The sequence below is a fragment of the Palaemon carinicauda genome, chromosome 31 (genome assembly GCF_036898095.1).
Source record: "Palaemon carinicauda isolate YSFRI2023 chromosome 31, ASM3689809v2, whole genome shotgun sequence".
Lineage (NCBI taxonomy): Eukaryota > Metazoa > Arthropoda > Malacostraca > Decapoda > Palaemonidae > Palaemon > Palaemon carinicauda.
This window is the reverse complement of record NC_090755.1, coordinates 83,028,632-83,055,053: the sequence shown is the minus strand read 5'-3', so window position 1 is coordinate 83,055,053 and position 26,422 is coordinate 83,028,632. Positions and strand designations below refer to the sequence as shown.

The 26,422-nt window shown below is 43.8% G+C and overlaps 1 protein-coding gene across 1 annotated transcript in view; it reads left to right on the top strand.

The window, feature by feature from the left end:
• Positions 1 to 24,262, top strand: part of LOC137624585 (genetic suppressor element 1-like) — a 44,519-nt gene extending 20,257 nt beyond the window's left edge. Inside the window, exons 8-10 of the mRNA XM_068355526.1 lie at positions 735 to 1,138; positions 7,790 to 7,928; positions 22,469 to 24,262. Of these exons, the coding sequence (XP_068211627.1) occupies positions 735 to 1,138; positions 7,790 to 7,928; positions 22,469 to 23,544 (1,619 nt within the window). The 3' untranslated portion in view covers positions 23,545 to 24,262. The remainder of the gene's footprint in view (positions 1 to 734; positions 1,139 to 7,789; positions 7,929 to 22,468) is intronic.
• The last annotated feature ends 2,160 nt before the right edge of the window (positions 24,263 to 26,422 follow it).

Sequence of the window (26,422 nt, the reverse complement as noted above, 5' to 3'; positions counted from 1 at the left end):
TCAGTCAAGAAGCATGACAAGCGCCATTTTGATATTGAAGAACTCGCGATTGAAAAGTGTCAATTTTCAATCGCGATTTCTGCAATATTAAAATGGCGCTTGTCATGTTTCTTGACTGATAAACTCATATTGCCTCACATAAATATGCAGAAATGGAAAAGCATGAAATTGGCAGACCAAAATTCTGTTGTGGTTTTAAGAAATGGCTTTAACAAGTGTTTTTGAAATAATTACAAAAGATAGGCCATAATTTCAACTACTTTTCTTGTTGCCTTTGTATCAACTTTTTTTTTTGTTCAGAAAGTAATGGTTCTTAACCCTTTTACCCCCAAGCTATTTGGAACTTTCCAACCCTTAACCCCCAGGCGTTTTCTTTTTCAAGCCCATCTTGCAATATATTTTTTTTCTAAATTGCTCTAACAGCCTTAATTTTCGTCATAGAGAGGTTAGATTGGTCTCATTCTTTTGGAAAATGCCGGAAGTTTCTCATAAAGTTATCAAAAATATGCAAAAAAATGTAAACAGCAGTTTTTTGCAAGGACGTACCCGTGTCCATGGGGGTAAAGGGATGAGTTTTGTGAAACATACCAGTACGTCCATTGGGGGTAAAGGGATGAGTTTTGTGAAACATACCAGTACGTTCATTGGGGGTAAAAGGGTTCATTTTAGTACTGTATTTTATTATCAAATATGCATAGTAAATGTTATGAAAGAAACAAATTTTTTTTCAACAGAGGTAGAAGCAGTTTGGCAACTAGTAGTGCAAGAAAGGTTACGAAGATATCGCCAAGAAAGTTCAGACCCATTGGCTGTTCGTGTTTGTGAAGCTCTTGAACAGCTGCTAGCCGCCAATATACATCACCAACCATCTCATCCACCTAATAGTTCTCTTTCGGTACCCTTGCTCAAAGTTGCAGCATCGCCACCTACTTCTGTACATACGTCCTCTTCATCAGTATCAGCCGTGACAACTGCCACTACAACAACAACTGTTGCAACTACATCTACAGTTGTTACCACCTCAACAGTAGCTACAACAACAACAGTAGCAGCTACCACCTCCATCATTACTTCTACCAAAGCTACAACAATCACGACATCTGCACACAGCACAATTCCTTCTGGTTTAAATACAAAAGTAAGTGCAATGAATTTATTTCACGTAACCCATATATTCGTTGTTTTCGTTTAATTGATACTTACGTGTAAAATTTTTATTTCCCCATTTTCTTTCACTTCAACAAAGGAATAGAGTCCTCAAGCAGTAAGTACAGTAGTAGGAAGCATAGGTTGCCCCATTATGAAGTATAGTTTTCAGTTATCTCTGTCAACTATGGATGATCACACTTGCACAAAAGGCGCTCTCAGATTGTTTACATACTGCATTTTAAGATGGCTTCCCCTTGTTTAGTTATCAATTATTGCTTGAAATGTGCACAGGAATTATTTCTGGGAGTTCATGATCCGTATTCCCTTTGTATATTGTTGAGGTTGATTCGGTGATTTGAAGTCATTGTGAATAGTTGGTTTCACTCTGTAACACTCATGGAAAAATATGTTTTAATGGTTGCTGATAAAGTTAACAGTTCTAGCACAAACGGAACTTGCTGTTAGTTCACAGGAGAAAAGGGGGCTGGGGGAAGATAAGGCTATTTGATGTTGTAGGATGATGACAATATTGACATGCCTCCACCTCCACCTCCATACTACATGTAAGTTCAGCCATTTTTCATTAGTGATGAGATTCACAAGCTCTTGACATCCCTTTGTTAAACTTCAGAAGTCTAGTGATTCTACCTTAGTCTTGGTAATTCTGGTCCTTCTCGATCTGTTGCCAGATTTGAAAGCCTTGCACAGAGACTACTAAACCCTTGCAATACCACAATTCTAGTCACTTTATGGGACAACTAGATTGTGAGGCAGAAGACTGAACTAGATGTATTGATCCTATATCCTTTCATTTGCTAAAGTAAGAGCCATCACCAGTCTCATATTATGTAGATGGCATGGCATATTGTATGATTTTCTTAAAATTCTGAGAGGTGATGGAAGTTTCAACTAATTTGGATAATTTTCAAGACTCAGACAACAGTGTTTTTCGTTCCCTGGCAAGCTTAGCCACTAGCTTGTCTTACATAACATTAACCAGTTTAATATAGGCACTAGTACAGAAAATCCAAATCTGATATGAGAATGTATTCCTATTGCTACCCCATTTTCAAAGAGCAAATAGAGGAAACTCGAGAGTCAGTATTACCTCTTCTATCATTGCGTAACCTTATTACCGAAATATACCCTTAATAATGGTTTAAGGGAAGTTTGAAAATATCTCATCCTACTAAATCAGAAAAAGTGAGTTTATACACTACTCTCCAACTTCCTTATGAATAGATTCTAAAAATTGTTGTCTTTAGTTCAAAAAAAGACTGGAGGTTCAGATTCATGTTTAGCGCCTAGACCTTCTTTAACACAAAGACCTGTTAAATCAGTCTTGATTTAGACTGTTCCTCAGCTCAGGCATGATCTCTCCTCTACGGAAGGAGATCTTAGACAGTCTTACCTTAGGTGGCATAAACCTTCACCTGCTACACCTTCACCCATTGGAGCTATTTCAAGACTGTCGGAGCATGTACCTTCTGTTGGCACTTTTCGCTCATTACGCAAGGAGTCAGGATGCCAGAGAACTTCAAATCATTCATTCATTCATTGCCCTAGGAGCTCTTTCCCTTTTATGGAAAAGGAAACTCAAGATTCTACAATGAAGAGGGCTGCCTCTTTCAAGCAGCCACAGCCTTCCATCTCCAGTTAGGCTAGAACTCCAGAACAGACATCTTACCGAGGAAACCAGCCCAGATAGTACCTGCATAGATCCAGTCTATTCTTAAGGCGCCCTCTTCGTCCTATCCTTCCCAGCAGGGTCATAGCCATGGCAGAGGGAGAGGTAAGCGGAATTGAAGGAGGTGGTGGTTTCATGGGACAGAACACTGGACCGTCCACGTCCTCCAATCCAGTTACCTCCTCCTATTCACCAACTCTCTCCATCTCCGCTAATTCCTTGTCTGACGATATTGTCATCTTATCATCAAGGGTTCCTGAAACATAAAGCCCTTCAGCAAGAGGTTTAAGGGGGTGAACGACAAGGGCACCCTGCAATAGGTCAAGGATGGGTCCCTCAGCTACGACAATCGACTTTCTTGTAAAAAAGGCTTCTATAAACTGGAGGCCTTCGGGCTTGAACATCTACATCAAGCAGACTCTATTCAAGATGGAGACATTAGCTATAGTTATTCATTCAAGCTGTCAGGACAGGACCTTGACCTGAAAAAAGATGCCTACAGTACTTTCAGTCCCAAGCATCCAGGAAGTACCTTCGGGTATTAGTAGACAGCAAGGTATTCCAGTTCTAGGTCCTCTGCTGTGCCCTGTCAACAGCCCTTCAGGTGTTTACAGAGAGCTTTGAACTGGTATCATCTTGGGCATATCCCAATAGAATCTAGGTGCTAAGATACCTAGGTGATTGGCTAATCCTCGCAGTCTCAGAAGATATTTCTAGCTTATCGAGACAAACTTCTTTCATTTTGTTAGGACCTGGGGGTCCTGGTAAACTAGGAAAAGCCAGCCCCCCCTCTCCCACTCAGAGCCTGGTCTACTTGGGAATGGGGATAGACTCTCTTCAGGGGAAAGTGTTGCTCTCAGATGACAGAATTTCGTGATTACATCAGGTGCTCTTCTGTTCTTGCAAAGCTTCCTGCTCTTCAGTGGTAAAGGTTACGGGGCCATCCGTCTTCCTTAGAGCGTCTTAGTTCTTAGAGGAAGGATATGCACGAGTTACTTACTATTGAACCTCTAATCATCATGGTCCCAGCATCAAGACTATCCTCATACACTGTTCCCCCATCAGATTCAGCTTCAGGGAGGAGCTCCATTGGTCGACGGACCAGGCGAACCTCAGACAAGGCTGTCCTCTGTTGTCCTCTCTTCCAGAGTTCACACTTCTCACGGATGGATCATCCGAGCGATGAGAACACCATCTAGACTGATACAAGGCCTCAGGAACCTTGTTGGCTCTGCAACAGTTTCGCCCTCTTCTTTCAAGATCACTCAGTATTGTTGATGACTTACAACACCATAGTATCCTACATCTGCAAAAGGGGTGGGTAATGTCCTATTGCCTGTTTCACCTCGCAGTGAAGATCCTAGAAAGGGCAGAAATTAACGTGAACACTCTTTCTGACCACTTCATTCCGGGGAAGAGGAGTGTGCTGGTGGATCAGTTGAGCAGAATTCAGATAATTGGTAATGAATGGTCTTTGAGTGTTCAGATAGCTACAAGAGTAATAATTTATCTTTTTTGGGTTCTCCGACCATAGACCTGTTCGCAATATCTCTAAACACAGAGTTGCCCGTGTAGTGCTCGCCAGTTCCAGATCCTTCAGCAATGTTTAAGTACACGTTCTAGCACCCCTGGGACAGCATCGATGCTAATGCTTCTACTCCATTCTGCCAGACCTTCTTCATCTTCTGGCAGAGGTTCCGACAGCGCTCACACCTTCCATATCTATAGAAGCAGCAAGTCTGAATTGTTCATGGCACAGTAGATTCCTTGCATCTTCATGCGTGGAGGTTATCCAGTATCTCCTCCCTCAGAGAGGATTTTTGCAAGAAACTACTCAACATAATGCTGTCTGGATACTTCCGAAAATCCTCGACAGCAGTCTACCAGGCCAAGTGGACCATCTTCTGTGGTTGGCGTCGTAGGAGTGATATCTCTCCGCTCAAAGCCTCAATGCCAGTAATCGGGGACCTCTTGTTTTACCTCCGTAAGGAGGAAATCTACTCTGTTTCTGTGGTAGGAGGCTATTGCTGAGCCTTGAGCTAAGTCTTTTGTCTTAATATGGTAGATAATTTGGCTTCGGATGAAATTTTGTTGCTCATACGAAGCTTTGAGTAGATCTGTCTAAAGTTAGAATGTTGTCAAGGTTCTAAGTTCTTCGAAAGGGGCTCTCTCTGAACCTTTTGAGACACTCGTCTGATAGGGATCGTACCCTGAAGACGGTGTTCCTCCTCACCTTAGCTTCTGCCAACTGGGTGAGTGAGCTCCTAGGGGTTTCATGTGACATCACCCATTCAAGGAGGTTAAGGGAGGTTTCTCTGGGCTTCGTCCCTGACTTCCTAGCAAAGACTCAGAACCCGTTGACGTCGAATCCAAACTTTATGTCCTTTCAGATTGCAAGTCTTCGTAGAGTTACGAAGGATCCTGATCAACTTCTATTGCATCCTGTTAGGGCATTGAGGTGCTACTTGAATTATGCCAGGCCAAACCTGCGGAATCTGTTTATTACCACGAGAAGAAGAAAGAAGACTCCAAGAACACGATTTCCTTATGGCTTGGGAAGTAATTTCCCATTCTTTGGAGGCTTCCTCAAGAACAATCTCAAGTGAAAGTACACAACATTAGAGGCATTGTTACCTCCTTACTTTTGAAGAACTTCTCTGTGATGCAGGTACTTAGGTCAGGGGTCTGAAAAGGACATACCACCTTCACTCCCCATTATCTGGTGGATATGACTCTCAGGTCAATGGATACTTTCACCCTGGGTCCTGTGGTTGCTGCTCAGCAGGTGGATTAGCTACCTTGGCTCTTTTGCTAGACCAGTATCTGTAGATCAAGGGCCAAGTTTACCAGTAAGTCTGGGATGAAAGGAGAAACTGGCCTTCTTTTCCCATTTCATCATCCCCTCTCTTAGGGTAAAACCTCGGAAACCTTGCCAGCTGGATATGCTCTAAGATAGGTAAGCTCGTTTTGCTTTTAGCATTTGGTTATGTTATCACTTGAGAGTTTTCTCACATTCCTTTCGAGGGGACTGCTATGTGAGCAAGTAAACCTTTTACTCTACTGATCATACTTCAACTTGAGCTTAAATTCAGGTTTGAGTTACAACACTGAGGTTTGTTATTGGCTCAAATAACCCTGATTAAATAGGCTGCGATTTTCAAACACTTCTGGTTCACGAGGTGTAGGAGCACAGTCTTAAGCATAGCTTCAATGCTAAGTCTGAATGTTCCCTTTTAAGTGTGAGTCTCCTATAGCAAAGAATGATTGTTTGTATTTGTTTAGGAACAAATGTCAAATTTTTAAGATAATTTGTACTTTTCCTAACTATACAAACTGAGTTCTTTACTTGAACTTTCCCACCATCGCCAACCCTCAAGGCAAGTCCTAGCTGTAATATAAGTGAGGTAAAGGAAAGGGGGCTGATTTCCTACCTTCTACCGACAGGTAACTACCCTGCCTTAACTGTTATCCATCTCCTATAGTGAAGGATTCAAGTTTGTAAACAGTACGTAGTTATGAAAAATACAAATTACCTCATTTTGATTGGTGCAAATCTAAGAATGTATCAATGACTAGAAATAGCTAGGATAATATTGTTATATCTTTATATTTATTTATGAAAAGAAACTTTTAATTTTAGCTATTGATATAGATTAATGCTTAATTCTGTACTCGAGGATCTGGGATTAGATCTATCCATTTCAGGAAATGTAGTGGATGTAGTACAGCAGTCAAGTCTATATTTTGAAATTTGACTGTAATGTTGTTATAATAGTTTTTACAAGGTTTGTCTTTTGAACCATAGGAAATTTTTTAAAGATTTCACAGCTAAAACACTTTTCCTATTGGCATAAGCTTCACCAAAATGCGTGATAAACTAAAAACACCATCTTTTGAGGTAAGCTTTTGGGAACGTAAGATGATATCTGTCTCTTAAGCTTTCCTTCAGAGAAAAATAGGATTTCAAGAGTTGGTACAATTTTTTCACATCACCTCTTGGGTAATGGATGTTTTACATCAGAAAGTAGATTTCTTTAGTAAGCCATTCAGTATTATTTGACCAAAACTATGGACATAAAGGTAGTGTGTCTATTTTGTTCTCTGGTAGGGAGTAATTTTGACTTCAAAACTGAAATAAGACCCCTCCACACCGGCATATCACTGCCTAGCATCTTGCCATGAACTGCCAGTGCCTTGTTACTTTACTTTATTACAGTATAAGGGTACAGTACTGATTTTTAGTGTACTACAGAAGTGTATATAGTAATAGCTTAATGAACATGCCGGTTTGTACATGGAAAGTCTTGTATGCATGCACTCTATCTAGGAACATATTCTCTTGTATAATCAAATTTATTGCATTGATCTGTAGGGAAGAAAATCTGTTCTATATATGCATTTTGTGAATTTTGAAAATTACCACATTAAACTTAATGTACATATCATTTTACTAAAGGAAATTTACTGATTTCACCTAAAGGTAAGCATTTTCTAGGTTTGAAATAACAAAGGTATATTTTGTTGTTTTATTTCTTAATTTCTCTTTACACTGACTCGGATCTACTTTTAAGGGATTGATAGTAAGATTAACTTATACCAGAAGAGAACAGACAAGTTAATAAAAACTTTTAAATATGTATAAAACTTATGATTTTAACATTGTTTACATACAGGAATACAAAATGAAAAGTTAATGATACTATACAGTACTGTGCAATATGTTAACTTGAACTTTTGTAATAGCTTGTTTCCACACAGTATAAATCTTACTGTTTGGGAATTCACATTATTATACTTGGCAGGTTTGGAAACCAGATACCAGCATAATATTACATGTTTAATTCCTTGTAATAATAGTATTTACTCTGTCCTATCATATTGGCTTTTGATATTACTGCAGTTTATTATATTTATATTTTTAAAGTTAATCACATTTTTTTCACACCATCACAGGTTGTATCCAGTAGAAGTACCAAAATGCCTATGAAGGAGTCTATGTTTATAGGGGCTGGGCTCCCAGAAGAAGATCCTCTTATGATGGGACTTCAAGGAGTGGATACAGTCATCGAACATTTTATAAAGAATGCACAAGGTATGGAAAACTGGATTATTTTTATAAGACAAAAAAAAAAAAAAAATCCAGAGAACAGAATTGATTTTACTATATGGTTATTTGGATAAAACAGTATACAGAACTGATAAACATCAATTCACTGGATAAAACAATAATTTTTATGTTTAATACTTATAGAAGGTACTGTAATTTGGAAGCATGAAGAATAACTTTACTTGACAACTTTGAAATTGTAACTACAGCCTTCACAATTTTATAAAGTTAACTTAACCTATCCACCAATGCCATTATCATATATTAGCAATACCTTTTATTGCCTAAACAGTTCTACTGCATATGGATGAGTACCTCTCAATTTCCATGGAAATTTTTTTTTCTTTAATAGGATAAGAAAAGAAGATGAAGAAAGAGGAAAATATGAATCTTTGTGTATAATCTTGAAATAGCATAGGCTGTTTATAGTAAACTTCAAAAGTTGCAATGGCACTCCAGGTGGAGAATTGTATTAAAGGACCTGTTTTAAGATCCTCGGTAGGTGTGCTCTTGCACTGATTGGACTAATTTATCAGTGTTTTTATGGAGTGCTTCTATGACTTGCAACAATAAGTATTGTCTCTTCAGGTTTTCAAAGACTAGCAGAACTAGGTCTTTCCTCAGGGGTTGGCAGATTCGATTGACCAGAAGAGCGCACTTGCGTGAAGGGTGAAGAGAAGCGTCAACAGGAAGGCCCCCAGCATCCAAAGAATCCTCTAAAGGAACAGAAGGTTTGACAAGCGAAGGCATCAAAGACAAGGTCTGGCCAAGTAGACAGCATGGGAAGGTCTACGCTAACTGTGAGAGAGGCCAAAGTCTCCCTCAGAAGAGGAGAGAATGTGCCTATAACAAGGGCGTGGTCATAGAGCAGGATCTAAAGAGCTGTGGGGTTCCCTTAATGACGACCTTGGAGGACGAACAGCAACTGAAGGAGACTTCTGGTGGGGAAGAGGCTATGAAGGGGCAAGGCCTGAAGAGATATCTGTGGAGGCATCTGCTGCAGGAAGGGAAGTCTGATGGGGAGAAACTCGATGTATCCACTCGAAGGCAATGTTTTTCTTCCAGGTGTCCTAGTTTATCCTCCAATTGGAAGCCACCAATCCCCACGGAAAGCCACAATAAGTGAAGGAAGATCCTCCGAGATAGTAAGATTGACCTGTAATTTTTGGTGAGGACAATCTCTCTTGACAAAATGGAACCTCTGTGACACCTAGGCCTGTCACCCCCTTGAGGAGGAGTAACATGTGCCCTATTCCTGCAATGTCTTCTGGCAGAAATTAATTCCCTAGATACATCTTGGGATAACCAAGGAGATGATGGGTCCTTTGCTGTCGGAAGAGAGGGTCATGCAGCCTCTCTTGCTGGGTGAACATCACTGATGTCTGGATGTCTTGTCTTGCACACAGATAACTCTTTCAGGAGTGAGATAATCAATTTTGCATTACTTCCTAGAGTTATGCACCTCTGCATCCTCTGGAGAAACTGGGTTTAGACAGATCTTACCTAACTGCTGCCTCCCCTCTTGCAGGAGAAGAGATGACCTCTGATACATGACGAAAGGTGTCCGCAGTGTCCTGTGCAAAACAGGCTCTGTCGCAGCAACAAGCTGATGAATGACCTTACCTTTAACCCTTGAAAAGAAACCTCAGAAGTGAGGGGGATCCGGGCGCCGAGAAGCGTTCCTTAACTCGGAGAGAGCGGAGGAAGCTAAAATTAAAGCTTTAGGAGAGTCATGATTGTTTCGTAAGGGGGAGAGGTGTAGTTGGAACGCAAAGAGCCCAGTGAGCAAAGGCAAGACCTAATCAGAGCTAGAAGGTAAAGAGAACTCGTAGCTGGATTCCAGAAGGATGTGTATGCAACAACAGCTACAAGGAATATCACAAATTTTTAGTAATTTGTATTTTTCCTAACATTCTTACCGAGAACTACTTTCTTAGGAGGTACCTAGAATATCCTCTCAAACGACCGGAGTTTTGTGTAGTTTACCCTACTTCTGTTTTCTGTGAGGATCACCCCGGGCGAAAGATACGTGCCCTGAGGCTAACCCCGAGTCAGGCCACATGCTAGCTTGGGTCTCGAACCTCAGTAAGTTCTTGGAAGCTAAAAATACCTAAGGGTCAGTAAGGCACTCGGGGAAGGAAGGGAGGGCTATTACCCGAAAGTAGTTCTCGGTAAGTAAGTTAGGAAAAATACAAATTACTAAAAATTTGTGATTTGTTCCAACACAGAGACTTACCTCGAATTACTTTCTTAGGAGACTTACACTTCAGGAGGTGGGAGTGTCTACCTGACCTAGACCCAACTAAGCAGAACGGCCGTGAACCTAGATAGGAGACTAGGTTCCAAAGGTTGTCGGAAAACGAACCGTAGGAAAAATTACACAAAGAGCTCATGCTAGTGTCTAAGTACTCACCCTTAAAAAATTTCTTGCTGTCGTGTTCAATGACGAAGCTGTGAAGTCATGTCTTGTGCAGTCTCTACCTGGTCAAATCTCCGGGGAAAGAAGAGAAAAGAGAAGACAAGGGGAAAAGGGAAAACGAACCTGTGCCTTTTTGGTCTTGATACCCGCCATTATACCTGGGGCTTTGGCCGTTAAATCGCTTGGAGCGCGGAGATGACTGTCCCAATAGAGAACCCGTCTAGAGACTTCCTCGAACATTCCTTGAGGTAGTGGGCTGTGAATGTAGATTGGTTCGACCAGGTGCCTGCTCTGAGGATCTGCGCTACTGCCATGTTTCTCTCAAAGGCAAGAGAGGTACTTATACCCCTAATGTTATGCGGTCTGGGATTACCTGGTAGGGGGAAGACCGGCACTACTATAGGCCTTGATGATCACTTGTCTAATCCAAAAGGAGATGGTATTCTTAGAGATCAGCTTTCTCACCGTGCCCGTGGAGACGAAGAGGTTCTTGATACCAGGCCGGAGACTGGCAGTCCTCTCCAGATATTTCCTTACGGCTCTAACTGGACACAACTTCAAACCTTCCGGATTACCTGACCGAGGAATTGCTGTGACAGTGAACCCCTCGAATTTTGGATCCCAGACAGCTGGATTTTGTGTTTTAACCACAAATGAAGGAACGAACTTGAAGGAAATCTCACGCCAACCTCTTGTATGCGAGACTTCGTAGGACAAACCATGGATCTTGCCCACTCTCTTAGCTGAAGCTAAAGCCAACAAGAAAACCGTCTTGAGAGTGAGTTTTCTATCTACTATGTCCTTCAAAGGTTCAAATGGTGGCTCACTCAGCATTTTCAGAACTCTAGCCACATCCCATTGCGGTACCCTGAAGGCATGGGGAGAACAGGTTTGCTCAAAGCTCCTGATGAGCATGGAGATGTGCCTAGAGGAACCCAGATTAAAGCCTTTCAGGAGGAAAACTTGGCCTAACGCTGCACGGACTTCCTTGATGGCTGGGGTTGACATGCCCACCACGTCCCTGAGGTGTACGAGGAAATCCCCAATGTCCGGAATCGAGGCTCTTAAGGGCTTGATGTTTCTGGAGGCACACCATTTCGTGAAAGTGGTCCATTTTGCCTGGTATACCGCTGCCGATGAGTGCCTCTGATAACGAGACATTCTTTCAGCTGTTCCTGCCGAATAACCTTCTTTCCTCAGGAGCCGCTGGATAACCTCCACGTGTGAAGGCGCAGAGATCGGTGGTTGTCGTGGAATCTTTGGAAGTGTGGCTGCCTCAGGAGATCTGGTCTGTCTGGCAGAGACCACGGGGGAAGGCACGCTAGCTCTTTTAGATCCGCGAACCATTCCCTCTCCGGCCACCAAGGCGCTACCAAAGTCACCTTAGGTTGTGAGCCGGCCTTACTCTGTTGAGCACTTGCCTGATCAATGCGAATGGAGGGAAGGCATATACGTCGAGATTGTCCCACCTGTGTTGAAAGGCGTCTTCCAATGCCGCCTTTGGGTCTGGGACAGGAGAACAGAATACGGGGAGTTGTGCGTTCAGTCTGGTTGCGAAGAGGTCCATCACTGGCGAACCCCACATTTGGATTGATGAGTCTTGCTACTTCTGGGTGAAGGGACCATTCCGTCCCCCACCACCTGGCCCATTCTGCTGAGTCCGTCGGCTAGAACATTCCTCTTTCCCGGAATGAATCTTGCTGTTATTACGACTTGTTCTGACTCGGCCCAATCCAGAATCTCCGTGAGATCGCACAACTGATTCGATTTTAGACCGCCTTGCTTCTTTATGTAGGCTACCACTGTGGCGTTGTCGCACATTAACGCCACTGTGTTTCCCCATAGAAGCCCGACGAACTGAAGGCACGCTTTCTGAACGGCCCTCACCACCAGGACGTTGATATGCTGAGTCTTTTCCACCTCTGTCCAAGAGCCCCTAGCTGACTTCCCGAGAAGGTGAGCTCCCCATCCTTCCTTGGAGGCGTCCGTGAAGAGGAGCATCTCCGGGGGCTCCGCTGCGAAGGGCATCCCCTTGAGGGTGTTTGTCCGGTCCCGCCACCACTCCAGGGATTGCCTCGTCTCTGGAAGGACAGGAACTATTTCGTAGGGAGAATCTACTTGGTTCCAGAGTCCCTTCAGGTTCCATTGGATGGTCCTGAGTTTCATTTTCCCTTGGGCAACCAGCTTCTCCAATGATACTAGATGGCCTATCAATCTCTGCCAATCCTTCGCTCTCCTGGGCTGTCCTGATAGGAAGGGACGGAGGACCTGGTCCAGGTTGTTCAGCCTTTCCTCTGATGGAAAGACACTCACTAGTCGGGAGTCTAGAACCATCCCCAAGTACGTTATCCTGGTGGAGGGAGACAGGTGCGACTTCTCCAGGTTGATGGTGATACCCAGAACTTTGCAGAATTGCAGTAGCTTCGAGCCTTGCTCCTTCAAAACTGCCTTTGAGGAAGAAAGGAGCAACCAGTCATCCAGGTAGCGAATCAGACGAATTCCTCGTTCGTGAGCCCATACAGAGACAGTCATGAAGATTCTCGTGAAAATTTGGGGCGCTGTTGACAGGCCGAAGCAAAGAGTCTTGAATTGCAAGATCTGGGTATCCCACTTCACCCGAAGGTACTTTCTGCTGGAGGGGTGAATAGGGATCTGGAAATAGGCATCCTGGATATCATAAAGTCTCCTTCTCTAAAGGACTCCAGGACCGACTTCGGGGTGTCCATCTTGAAGTCGGTCTTGCACACAAACTTGTTGAGGGCCGACAGATCTATGACTGGTCTCCAACCTCCCGTCACTTTCTCCACCAGGAAGAGGCGGCTGTAGAACCCTGGACCCAGTTGTAGAACCGTTTCCATTGCCCCTTTCGTTAACATAGTGGAGACCTCTTCTTGCAAGACTTCCCTCTTCAAGGGGTCCTTGGGGGCTAACCACTCCGCCTGACTTGCTGGGATAAGAGGTGGTGGATCTGCCAGGAACGGAAGCCTGTACCCCTCTTTCAACACTGTTACCGTCCAGGGTTCTGCTCCGTGATTCTTCCATGCTTGCCATAATTGTTTGAGGCATCCCCCTACCTGAGGCTTCTGGAGGAGCGACCTGAACGCCCTCTCTTGGAAGCTGAGTGGGCTGTTCTAAATGAGGCTGGGGCTGTGGGAGCGCCCCTGCGGGAGGACTGCGAAGGCTGAGACCACAGGGACGCTGGGGCCTCTCTTCTTACCTGGTTAGGGAAGGCTCGAGACGTCGACGGTCCATCAGATGGAGGCCTTCTGTAAGTGGGCCTCCTCATGGCGTGAGGTCTGGGAATGCTCACTTCCTAACGTTTCAGAAGTTTCTCAACCACCTCTTCTGTCTGCTTCAGGGGAAAAAGTCTGTCACCCCACACAGAAAGGTTCCTCAAAGTCCTCGCCTCCCTGTCCAGCATACGCCTGGACAAATTACTCAAGACTGTGTCTCTTCTTCGCAGGACCCAGTTGGCGGATAACGCTAGAGACTGAAATGTTAGGAACTTCAAGGGCCGCCCCCCGGAGCTGATAAGTTCCTTCAACAGTGCTTGATTGGACGGAACTGCAGGGTCGGGGGAAGCCTGGATGCCTACTAGTATCGAGGCCCACCAGTCTAACCAAGAGGCGACGTTGACAAGATCCTTGGACATCTCCATCATCGTCGCCTCCGATTGAGAAAAACAGATAGGTGCTGAAAAATCTCGGTCCTCCGAAGCCCCCTGACTTAAAACTTCTAGGGAGTCTTCCAATTTGCTGGCTCCCTGTGGCTGTCCTTCCATCCAATACAGTAATACTTGCTTTGGGACTTCAACCCCTGGAGTAACTTGGAGGAACTCTGAGCTTTGGAACCTTCAGCGTTTCGTGCCACAACCTTGTCTATGTGAGCACGGCCAAGCCTCACATCTCTGGCCACAGGTAGGGCTAAGGAGGGCTTCTGTTGAACAGGTTCCTCCATTAGTCTTAAAGGCTAGACCGCCAGGCATCCTCGTCGGAAGGAACTGGCTCCTCAATCCTGTGGTGCTTTCGTATCAGACCAATAACCCTCCTATAAGCGGAGTCCTCCGCTGGCGCGGCTTCAGTGTCGCCGTCCGCGCCCTCCGTCTGAGGTCGAGGAACCGTACCGACGGGGGCCTCCGCACTAGGTTGTGGTCTGAGGATGGGCATTGCAGAGGGAGCGAGAACCTCGGTCCTCCGTTTGTCTTTCTTTAAGGGGGGCAAGGCTTCCGTGGGTTTGCCCGACGGAGGAAGCCGTCCCTCTATATCGCTCGGTCGAGCTATCTCGACAAGGCTGTCCGTCCGAAAAGGCGACTCCCTCCGCTGGGTGGGTTGAGACGTCTGTTTCGAGGCCTTACGCCTGTCCGAAGAGCCCCTTGGGTCTTTGCGAAAGTCAACTCTATAGCTGGTGGAGGGCGTTCTAGGAGGACTCTCCGGGAAGCCAACCCACAGTGCTCGGGAGAGTAGTAAAGTCCACGAGCTCACTGCGGGAAATGAGGACTCATTACTCCTTCGGCGAACTGCTCCTCCTGGCTTTCCTCCTCGGGGGCCTTGACCGCTTCCTCCCATGTTGTGACCTAGAACGGGACCTCAAGGGGGAGCGCCGTCTCCTGGACCTGTCCCTCCTTCGACGGTGTCTTCTCCACGCCTCTTCCTCCGACGACAACGATGAGCCTGCCGCCGAAGACTCCGACGACTCCTCGTAACAGATCCGAAGGCGGGCGTGGCCGGTTTCACAATTTTCTGGGTTCCAGATGTCGAAGGCTGAAGGAAGATGTCGGGAACCAACCGCCGATAGAGGGGCTGGGAGAGAGGTCGGACGATCTACATTCTGGAACCAAGAACCAAGGCCGTCCTCCCCCCTCAAAGGCGACCTACAGGGAGTTCTCGGGGGCCCCTATCCGAGGGGATCTTCCGACAGCGAATCTTCTTTTCCTGGGGCTCCTTCAGCTGCGGAGGTGCCTGAAACATAAATCCAAGAAGCTGGTGAAGACACAGGGACATCTTTATTCCACATAGGGTCGTCCGAAGAGACGTGCCCCCCAAGCACAAGGGCATCGTCTTGCGGACCCTCACTAAGTAAACCTTCAGGCCCCCACTTGCCTGTAAAGGATCAGCAACCCCAGAATCCCGAAGACACGACTCCTGGGGAAGAACCATTAGTTTCTTCCCCGCAACGGACTTACCTCGTCCCCTACTCTGGGTAGGGGATGAAGAAGGAACTCTGTCAGACTTCTCTCCCGTAGACGTCGCAGGCGAAGAAATGCTGGTCTTCCTGGGCGAACGTTTAGATGACTTCTTCTTCTTCGTTCCAAACCTCACCCACTGCACCTCACTCCACGACACACACTCCGAACACGTGTCCGAAGGAGAGCAAACTCTACCCCTGCACGAAGAGCAAAGGGAGTGCGGGTCCACCTCAGGCTTAGACAAGAACGCACCACACGACTTACCAGCCTTAGGCCCATGACAACGGCTTGGATGCTCCATACCGCACTAGCACAATACTGCAAGACACAGGAACGCAGCGGGAAATGATAACAAGGGCAAGTAAACACTTTAAAAACACAAGGGAAAACAAGTGAATACGCGAGAGCACAAGGGAAAGTACAGCGGACCACGTGGGAACATGCGGGACACGAGTCGGGGACACAAAGGATCACACTGAGATAAGGAGAGCGTCGAGATATCACGACGCGACCAGAAAACTTACTGAGGTCGAAACCCAAGCTAGCATGTGGCCTGACTCGGGGTTAGCCTCAGGGCACGTATCCTTCCGCCCGGGGTGATCCTCACAGAAAACGTTAGTAGGGTAAACTACACAAAACTCTGGTCGGTTGAGAGGAGATTCCAGGTACCTCCTAAGTAGTTAGTTCGAGGTAAGTCTGTGTGTTGGAACAACCTACAATTCTCCAGGCACGCCGAGGTCCGCACTGGGGGACAATCTGGACTGCTTGTTTGGAGAGAGAGGCAAAGCAGCAGAGTTTCATGACGATGTCTGAGGAGGTGAAGACAAAGAAGGCTCGCGAGAGAATGGAGACTCAACTCTAATCTTAGAGGAATGTTGATCCTCTACAGGAAAGCGCATTTGCACGAAGGGTGGGAAGAAGCGTTAACAGGAAGGCTCCCAGCATCCAGACTCCTCGGTAGGAGTAGAAAGTTTGGCAAGCGAAGGCTCCAAAGACAGGTTTGGCCAAGGAGACATCAGAGGAAGTTCTACTCAGACTAAGAGAGCCCGGGGTCTCCCTCCAAAGAGGAGAGATCATGTGCAACTGAAGGAGACTTCTGTTGGGGAAGAGGCAAGCCCTGAAGAGAGATCTGTGGAGGTATCAGGGGCAGAAAGGGAAGCCTGATGGGGAGGAACACTTGACGCATCCACTTAAAGGCGATGTTTTTCTTCCAGGAACAGTATTCGTTTATCCTCCAATCCCCACGGAAGGCATCAGGTCTTTCAAAGGAAGGAACAGTGGATAAATCTCCCAGAGGAGGAGGTGCCATCATTTTGTTAGGGGAAACAGCTGGGTCCCCCTGACCCCTTGGGTCTGACTAAGTGATAAAGGACCATCAGGCTTTCTTGAGTCCCCTCCGAAGAAGGCTGCTAGGGAAGAGTTCTGGGGAAAAAAAAAGGAGGTGGCCGGGATGGCCGCCTTCTTTTCACAGTTCGAGGCAGACCCCGAAGCCAAAGAATCCCTTTTGGCCTTCTTCTTTCTCCTGCTGAACAGCATCCACTCGGAGGATGGCCACTCCCTACATTGAGAGGCTTTCAAACATTAATGTCCCTGCTGGCCTGGCATGTGTGAGGATCAACCTCAACACTGCTCGTAATTCCACCGCATGTCTTAAACAGCACACCTGGACTTGTCTGCATTATTAATATCACAAGCAAACAAGCTGAAAAAATAAAGAAAAGTTAAATACAGTTATATATATAAAAAAAAAACTGCCCAAAAAAAATTCCAGGCATAGAGGAACAGGATCACACTGTATTGCCTGAAATCCAAGTGAGGTTACAGTTAGGTAAAGGAGCACAGTTGCCTCCTTCCTGCTGACAGGGTATTTGTTTGCCTGTTGTTTACACCTTGTTAAAAGTTTTTTACTGCCGTATTCCAGCCTTCGCTGTTATCCATCTCCTGTAAGTAAAGGACGTTAGTTTTATTTGTGTTGGAACAAAGGAGATTACTATCCTTGGAGTGAGGGTATAAGGTGAATGGCACCGGAAATACTGGCAGTGTCTGTATCACTAGGTATAACATGCCATCTGATCAGCTGCATCAGACTCCTTGCACCTTGGTTACTTGGTAGTTTGACAGTTTCTTCTAGGCATTGTCCATTAGGGCAACACATCAGTAGATTTCATCACCTGAATTAGGTCACAATGGACTATTGCAAGACTTTTTGAGGTTTAGTAGCCCTCACTATAGTTGCTCAAAGTGATTAACACTTTACTGTGTCCGGTGCGTGGTAGCTAGAGCAATCCATGAAAGCATTACTGCCTGCTGCATGTCTGGTTCATGATATCTTGATGCAAGTAGGAGCAAAGGATATCAACATCACAGTCCCACTTACTGTGAAGAATTATGTCTCCAGTTTCCAACTTCTGCTGCTTACTCCAAGGCATATGCTGAAACGTTTACATTATTAATTTAGAATACTTTAAGATGGTTATTTTACAGACACTACCAAGTAAGTCTTGAAAGGGTAAAATCACAAATTGTAGAATTAATTGTTTTTTCAACTATGAAAACCAGAGTTGTTTAATAGGAGTACAACAGCCATGAACCTAAATCCTTGTGCTGGATAATTTGTCTGTATCTATGAGTATTATGAGAAATAGGTTTGTCTATAGAGAAACTTGTACGAAAAAAAAAGTTACTCAATTATGACTTACCTGCTTTTGACGTCCAGTTCAGCCCATGACACCTCGACTCCTGCACCTCAAGGTTGAAGATGGCCAGTCATTCTACCTATCAATCTAGGTTTATATTGAGACTGCTATCTTGGATGAGCTGCTTCTTGTCCAAAGTAGGAATTAGGCTTGCTACACAATCTGTTTAGCTGCTACCACCAATGCAAAGATGTTGGTATACTCCAAAAGGTAGGACACTGTGAGGGTTGTCAGACATTTAAAGACTTTTGCCAGTGGCATGTTCTTCCTGAATGCTAGGGTCAAGTCAATACCCCCAACTTCATAAACTTTGTCTTCAGGATAGTCCTTCCAAAATGAAACATTATTCTTGGATACCACCCTTCAGGTGCTGAGGAGGAGTCTCTGCTGCTCTAGCTAGAAGCTCCTAGTTCCTTTCAGGTAGATTCATAGTGCTTCACAGGATAGAGAAGCAAGTAGTCCTGATCCTGTTAGTTGCTTCTTGCAAAGAGGAAATGGAAAACTATAACCAGGAATTAGCAGCAGGTCGTTTCTGGATCTTGGCCAAAGACTCGGGGACAAAAACGAAGGATACTTTATATCATTCAGAATGATTTGTGATGTATAAAATGCCATGAAGTTTGTGTATTTGCTTAGCCAAGGCTAAGAATAACAAGTAAAACAGTCTTTTGTGTCGGATGTCTGGCCGACGCCCATCTCAAGGGCAGGACACGGGTAAAAGACTTGAGGACATAAGCATCTAATCCAGGGGAGTGGGTGAGCTCCTGGAAAGGGCAAGACTGCACGAAGCTTCTCAAGAGCATAGAAAATTCCCACAATGAGGACATTTCTGAAGACCTGGCTCAAGGCTGACCAATAGCCTTTCACCACAGAGACTGTGAGAAGAGCCTCTCTGATCAGAGAATATCCCTTCTACAACACTTAATCGCAGAAGATTGCCTACTTCCCCTGGTAAATGGTAAATGGCTGCATAGGACCTTTGTACATATAGACATCATCTGTGCTGTGCCTTGTGAAATCCTTTTGCGCGGAGAAAACTCCACAGTCGCCAACCATGAAGTGCAAGGAACTCCGCTGAGTTGTGGTACCTCTGAAGGAGGGTAATCCATAAGGATAGTTCTTTCACTACCTCAACAAGGACCATCAGCAAATCCACCAGGGTTATCCTCAAGTCCCAAGGTCATCAACTGCCTGTTGACTAATTGGCAAATCAGGCTGAAAGGTAAAAATGTCTAAGTTGTCGTAGGGGTGTTGGAACGCATCCTCAAACACAGCCCACAGGCCTAGAATGGGGAAGCAGAATATTGAGAGTTTCCAGCTTAACCAAGTGGTGAACAAATTGATTGTCGGCAATTCTCAAAAAGGGCAAGAAGTCTTTCTGCCATGCAAAGATGTAGGTACCACTCTGAGCCTACAATATAACTCTGGCGACTGAGTGTGTCTGCTAGAACTTCCTCTTGCCGAGAACGAACCTTGCTGACAGCTTTACAGCGTTGTCCAAGTGTGCACCTGCTTTGTCATCTTGCAAAGGGTCTGTGCAACTGTGCAAAGCCACGACTGTAGTGCTGTCATTCTTGAATGATAAAGAGTCCCCTATCAAACTGTTAGAAAACTTATGACACTATGAACACTGCTTTGGAGAGCCTTCAAACACCATGAACACTGCTTTGGAAAGCCTACAACACTATGAACACTGCTATAGAAAGCCTACAACACTATGAACACTGCTATGGAAAGCCAAAAGCTCTATGAACACTGCTTTCATTTCCAACTGGTTGATATGAAGGTGCTTTTCTACAAGCCAGAGCAAGCATGGACCGGGAGAGATATCCTGAATAGGGTTGGTTATGCCTGATCGACAATCAAACTTCTTTAGACAGGACTGCATCTAGTTCTTGCTCCCCCTAAAGCTGAAAAAGTTCTAAACACTTTAGCATCTGAAGACCGAACGGTAAAGCATGGCAACAAGCGTCGAGTTGTCAAAGTAACTGTCTCTGGGTGGAGAGGAGCCTTGCTGCTGATCGTGTGTACATGATAGGCATCTCGTAAGTGCAGAGACTAGTCCTGGAAGGTCCCCTGTTTCTATTCCTTATCCTGCAAGCAAGTAGACTCTGAACACTGCGATGGAACAAGTGAACAGATGATTTGGTTATTGCACGTGCAAATGTGTTAAGAATATTCCCAGTGACTTGCAAGTCAAGCTGTGACCAATCATGTGACGAACAGGCACAGCAACCAATCTTGGTAAACAGGTGCGAGGTGCCCGAGCTTGCCCTGCCCGATCACGAGGTAAACGAGGATTACTTTCACGCTTGTCTTAGTTTCTCATTGCTCATACAAGCTAGGAGAGCAAATGACCAACAAAGTGCGTTATTCCATTGCAGGACTGACCATAGGCAGTAGGCACCTGTATCGTGTACCAAGACACCTTCGCAAGCTGGGTCAGTTTACATTACAGCACCAGTCACACGCAATTGACTCGAGATTGGTCAGATTCTCAGTAGACTCCAGCAGCACCGTCTTCTTGGACTTAAGGAACATTTTTGGTGTCAAAGAAGCAGTGTTAGAAGGGTCAGCAGCTGTAGGTGAGGTCAAGGAGGAGGCAGGGAGCAAGTTTGCTACTTCTCACACTAACTTGTCTTGCGAGTTGAGGTTTTGGGAGCCATCATCAATGGATCTTGCAGCAAGAGAGGTCAAAGAATCCTCCTCAACAGCAAAAGAGAACACAACAGTGGGTGTCACATCACATCCTCCACCGGTGGAGGAGACAAGTTAAAACAGGTTTAAAGGTTACACATGAATGGCAAAGGCAAGGGACAGTTACAGTGCTCCAAGAATAACCATATGATCAGCGCCCAAGAGGACTTGGCAAGTAGACCAATAACCTCCCACCAAACCCCCATCCTTAGCTCGCAAGGATGGTGAGACTGCAGACACTACAAGAAACTATCGAGTTTGAACCTGAGTCCAGCAGTGACGAGGCAGGAACGTTTCCAATAGGCTACCACAACAGCACGGGATAGTATAAAGGGCCTGGCATCAACCAGTATGTCCAGGAATTTTTCCACATACATAACACCTGCTTCTCTAGGGCCAAGTTCTTTTCCACATCGTTGTTGTTGTTTGGTACAGCAGAAGGTAAACTTCAAGGGAAAGGAAGAGGAGCAATGCCTTCTCAAAGCAAAGGTGATACTTCTGCTTTCTCCTAAGTGTACCCTGACCACAAGTTGAGGTTCCTCCCCTCTATGAAATCCTCTTGTCAGAAAACACAAAGATGATGTGGATCAACAGCGGGTTCACTCGTAAACCTGCTTCATTTCTCATCAGGTTGACCAGGACACAGATATCCATCACTCACAATCTGCAAAGAGAAAGAAAAGTTTAATATCTAGCAGAGACAGAGGAAGAATCAAGTGAGCTTGCTACCAAAATATAGAATGAGAGCAGAGTTGACAAGCCGGTGGTTTGTGCTCAGCTTCCATCCAACAGTAATTTCTACTTCCTAGTGAAAAGTTTCAACGGCTGTTCAAGCTAAGCTAAAATCATACTCTTATTAAAGGACAATGGTTTGTATAAGTATAGGAATATATTGAAAACAGCTCTCCATAAAGCACAAAGGGTATTAATGCACAATAATCATTTAAAGGTCATTAGTATACCCTATACAGTATCCTCAAATTGAGCCTTTTCTTTTTTTAACTTTCTTTTAGGGAACATTCTCTTAGGGCACTTGAACCTTTCTCAATACTAAACTTTTCAAAGAAATAAAAACAGAAAACAGGAAATGTAATTAAAATGTTGAAATTCAAGAAAATTCTAACCCAAAGACTAACGCAGAATATCACTGTACATCACCTGGGTATTTACTTGTATACTCAAGAAATAACTGAATAACGTTCATTACACACGTACACTGAAAAATCAAACATTTACACGATATTAAAATAGCATATAAAATCTTAACAATAGATTTACAATTTTACAGGCACCTTAACCCTAAAATATGCAACATCTGATACTGTATTTGAGTCACTAATTTGCTTCTAAAGATTTACAGTAATCCTTGCTTGGTGTTGCCTCCTTCCATCTTATGATTTCCGAATATATTTGCCTATTAACCCTGCCATACATATTAACATAGGGTCGATATGAAAACATCCTGTAAACTTATAGTGTAGGGTTGGTTTGTATCTGTCGAGAAATAAATCTATCTTTTTCATTACAGCTCAAGGAGGCAGCAACAATTCAGCATTACTGGAGCATATAGAAGAGGTGCGCAGAAGTCAGTTAGCTGTGTGTCAAACAGCTCAGTTGGTACAAGAACAGGTTGCACAGCTAGTTGCATCAAGAGCACAATTGGAAGCACATCGTTCATCTCTTCACCACCATCTGGCAGCAATTACATCTCTGATTGCTAGCAATACAAATCATTCTTCTACCACGACAACAACTTCCACAGCAGTAGCAAATGCGCATACGACTATTTCGAGTGGACCCACACCAACAGTTACTGTATCTTCTGGGCCAACAAGTACACCCAATGAAACCTACTCGGTAGCTTTAAGTAACTGTGCAACAAACACGGCAACAACTTCCACGAACACCAACCCCACTATTGGACATTCTCATCCACTTACTACCACAAGTCTAGTTGCTGCACACCCAATTACAGCTGTTATCAATAGAAGTATACAGTCACTAGTACCTGCTGCTTCTGTAATGTCATGGACAGGACTTCCATCTCCCTTCCTCGGTAGTACAAACATTGCCTTGTCATTGGAAGGTAAGGATGGTGTATATTACCCACACTTAACGAAAGACAATTCTAAGGATATAAAACCAATAGTTACAAGTGTGAGTACCTCTAAGCCAAATAATAGAATACCTCCTCATGGAAATAATAAAACTCCTATCAGCCGTCATGCTTCGAGTAAAATGCATAAACAAAACAATATAGACATGAACAACTCTCCAGTCAAATATAATGGAGTACCAACGAGTTTACCAAAACACATTTTTAAACCCTTGCAACCAACTGGTCCAAACCTGACCAACACCAAAAAGGCTCTTACACATATACCCTATTCACAACCTTCAAATATCACTGGACTTCCACAACCCTCCGTTGCTCTTGTGTCTCCAAGTACAACAGTGACCACCCAAAATGGTTTAACACCACTGCCTGTAATTCACAATGCCAATAGTAATAAAAATGGCAGAACAAATAAGCCTCAGATCGGCTTCACCCCTTATTCTAAGACTTCCCCAACTAAAGTACCACAGCCATGGATATCAAATTAGATGTTAATCATTCATTATATTTTATATTTGAACTGTAGACTAAATTGTGTTTTTTGTTATGAACATAAAATTTATTAATATATACTGGAGAGAAAATTCCTGTGAGAGTAGTCTATTTTTATCTGAGCCAAAGATTTTCCTTCTCATTATATGAGGAGGTGAGGTGACAGAAGGTGAATTTTGATGCTTGTGAAGGTTGTAACACTTATAGAGATCTCGCTAGTCAGGTATATTGTCATAGACCATTAATGAGATCTAAATGGGTTTCTATTTTTGAACATTGTAGGAGATGATTCTGTGACAGGAAACTACAACACAGAACCATTAAGTATGATGGTAACAAATTAATGTTATTTACTTTACAATGTAGTAAAACATCTTCATATGTGTTAAGGTGGTTCTTGTGTAATAAGAAGTTTACATTGATTATATGTTTGACCTAAGGTGGTATGATAAAAGACTCTGAAAGTGTAAATGTGTGCCTATCACAAATCAGTCTCTTTGTATCATGTTCTCTGTACGAGTCATCCCATTTTATGTATCTCCTATGGAAGTACTGTGATGTCTGAATCAGTGGCTTGACTGTAGAAGTGGCAGACAAATATTTGTTATACTGTAATAAATCTTATGTGGATGCCAAATAGCTGCCACTACAAGTTTACTGACAGACCAAATATATCACATTTGTATTTATAACAAAGTATAAAAAAGAAACACTTGTTATAGTTTTTTTTACCTTGATATTTTCATTGTGACAATTGTGTATAAACTGTAATATTATAAAGCACGGCCATTAGTTTCTCATGTGTAGAGTTCTTTTGCAGTAATCCCTCATCATGAGCCATCGCACCCTCAGAATATTGCAAGTTTTTTTTTTTCTACTATATGTCAATTTATATGCCAATAAGAATCTAATTTAAAATACAGCATAAAAATATGCATTTTCATTAAAAATTGATAAAGTAAATTAATGAAAAAAATTTACAGTTCACTGATTACCACATTAAAATATATTAAAAAGAAAATACCATACATAGTGTAGTATAATGAATTACAAAACAAAGAATTGCGCAATTGTATGGAATATGACACTCGGGACGCATGGCCTACTTTGCCCAATGATTTTGTACATAATACACTGCTGCTTTGGTTAACAGTGCTGTGTTGCAGTTTTGTATTTTTAAGTAAAATTGTAAAATTCTTACAGGCATTACAATATCACCCAAATAACATCCTTAAGAAAAGGAGAAGTTATGCAGATATAAATCTACTTTTACTTTATCAAGGACAAAAAATGTAAGAGTGGTGGCAGCAAAACGGGTAATGACTTACTGCAATAGGTCCACAGTAAGGACTGAATCTGCATTAGCCATTTAGATAAGCAACTACAGAAAGAACATTGCACTGGATACCAACGCTATACTGCGAGAAGGCAAGATAGCTCTGCTCCAAGTTCACAGATGGTGATGACTACGACCCAGAACCAATACCATCTACAGCATCACTCGTCTAATCAACTAAATTTAATGTCGGTAAGGCTGGGTTCGATAAATATCAAAGGGGTTCAACCTTAAAAGTGTTCCTCCTCATGAGGAATCTGCCTCTGATACCAAGGAGTAAGGAGGGGGAATATTCACTAGAACAAGTTTTCAATATGGATGAGACTATCTTCTATTGGAAACACATCATCACAGAGGCAAGAGACCATGGATTTAGGGCATACAATGACCATCTAACAATTTAATTGTGTGATCATACACTGGGCTTCAGAATAAAGCTAAGGCTTATTTATAAATCTAAAAAACCAAAGGCCCTTAAAAAAAATGAAAATAAGATGCAGCTGCCTATGCACAATCAGAAGGGGTGGATGACAAAAGCACTGACATCGGATTGGTTTCACCACTATTTCATCCACAAAATCAAGTTTTATCTCGCTGAAAAAAAAAAACTGGATTTCAAACTGCTTCTAAGGGAGTGTTGGAGCTCACGCAATTGATTAGTCTGTGAGGGCATGCAAATAAAATTCTTACCCCACATTGCAGATGCATCCCATGGATCAAGGCATCACTAGTGCACTTATAGCACTCTTTTATGTGAAATTTTCGGTAACACAGGTCAAGGCAATGGACTTTGAAATACAGTACCGGTGTGGGTAACCCCCTTCACTCGTCTCCAAAATATTCAGAGGCGTATAAAAAAAGATAAAGAACTAAACTGAATGCCAGCAGGAAAATATTTGTGGCTAAAAGCAGTAAAATGGCAAAATTGCTAGGATGGCTTCACCAATAGTATTACTAAGAACAGTGATGACCTTATTGAGGACAAGTCAGATAAGTTAAAAGATGAAAATCTTGCACATAAGGCAGAAAAAGAACCAAACAATCCAGAGGAATAAGACAAAGTCGGCCTATCATTAGGATGCCTCTGAACTCTAGCAAAAGCAACATAAGAATTTCAGAGAATGGTGCAAGATTGGGACAACAATTCTTCCATGTGGGGAAAATCACAAGGGTTGCTCCAAAAGAGCCACAACACAGGGGCACACTGTCACAAGGGGTGGGGAAGGCTTACTCTCAAGGCCCAGCGACCCTGCTAACTGACAAGGGCTGGGGACAGCCATAGGGGAAGGGGTGGGGATCACTGGGACAACCCTGGGAACTCCAGTAGTAATCACCTATGCCTTTCCAAGTGTCACGGCTCCCAACACAACTCTGGTAGTAATCACCTAAGCCAAGTGTCACGGCTCCCAACACCTGCACTTTACCTGTCTGGCTGGGTGTTAATCAATTAACTTATTTATCTTGAGCTTAGGGGGAGACCATTGGGCTCCCTAACACTAACCAACATGCCCTTCACCACGGGCATTACCAGGGACACG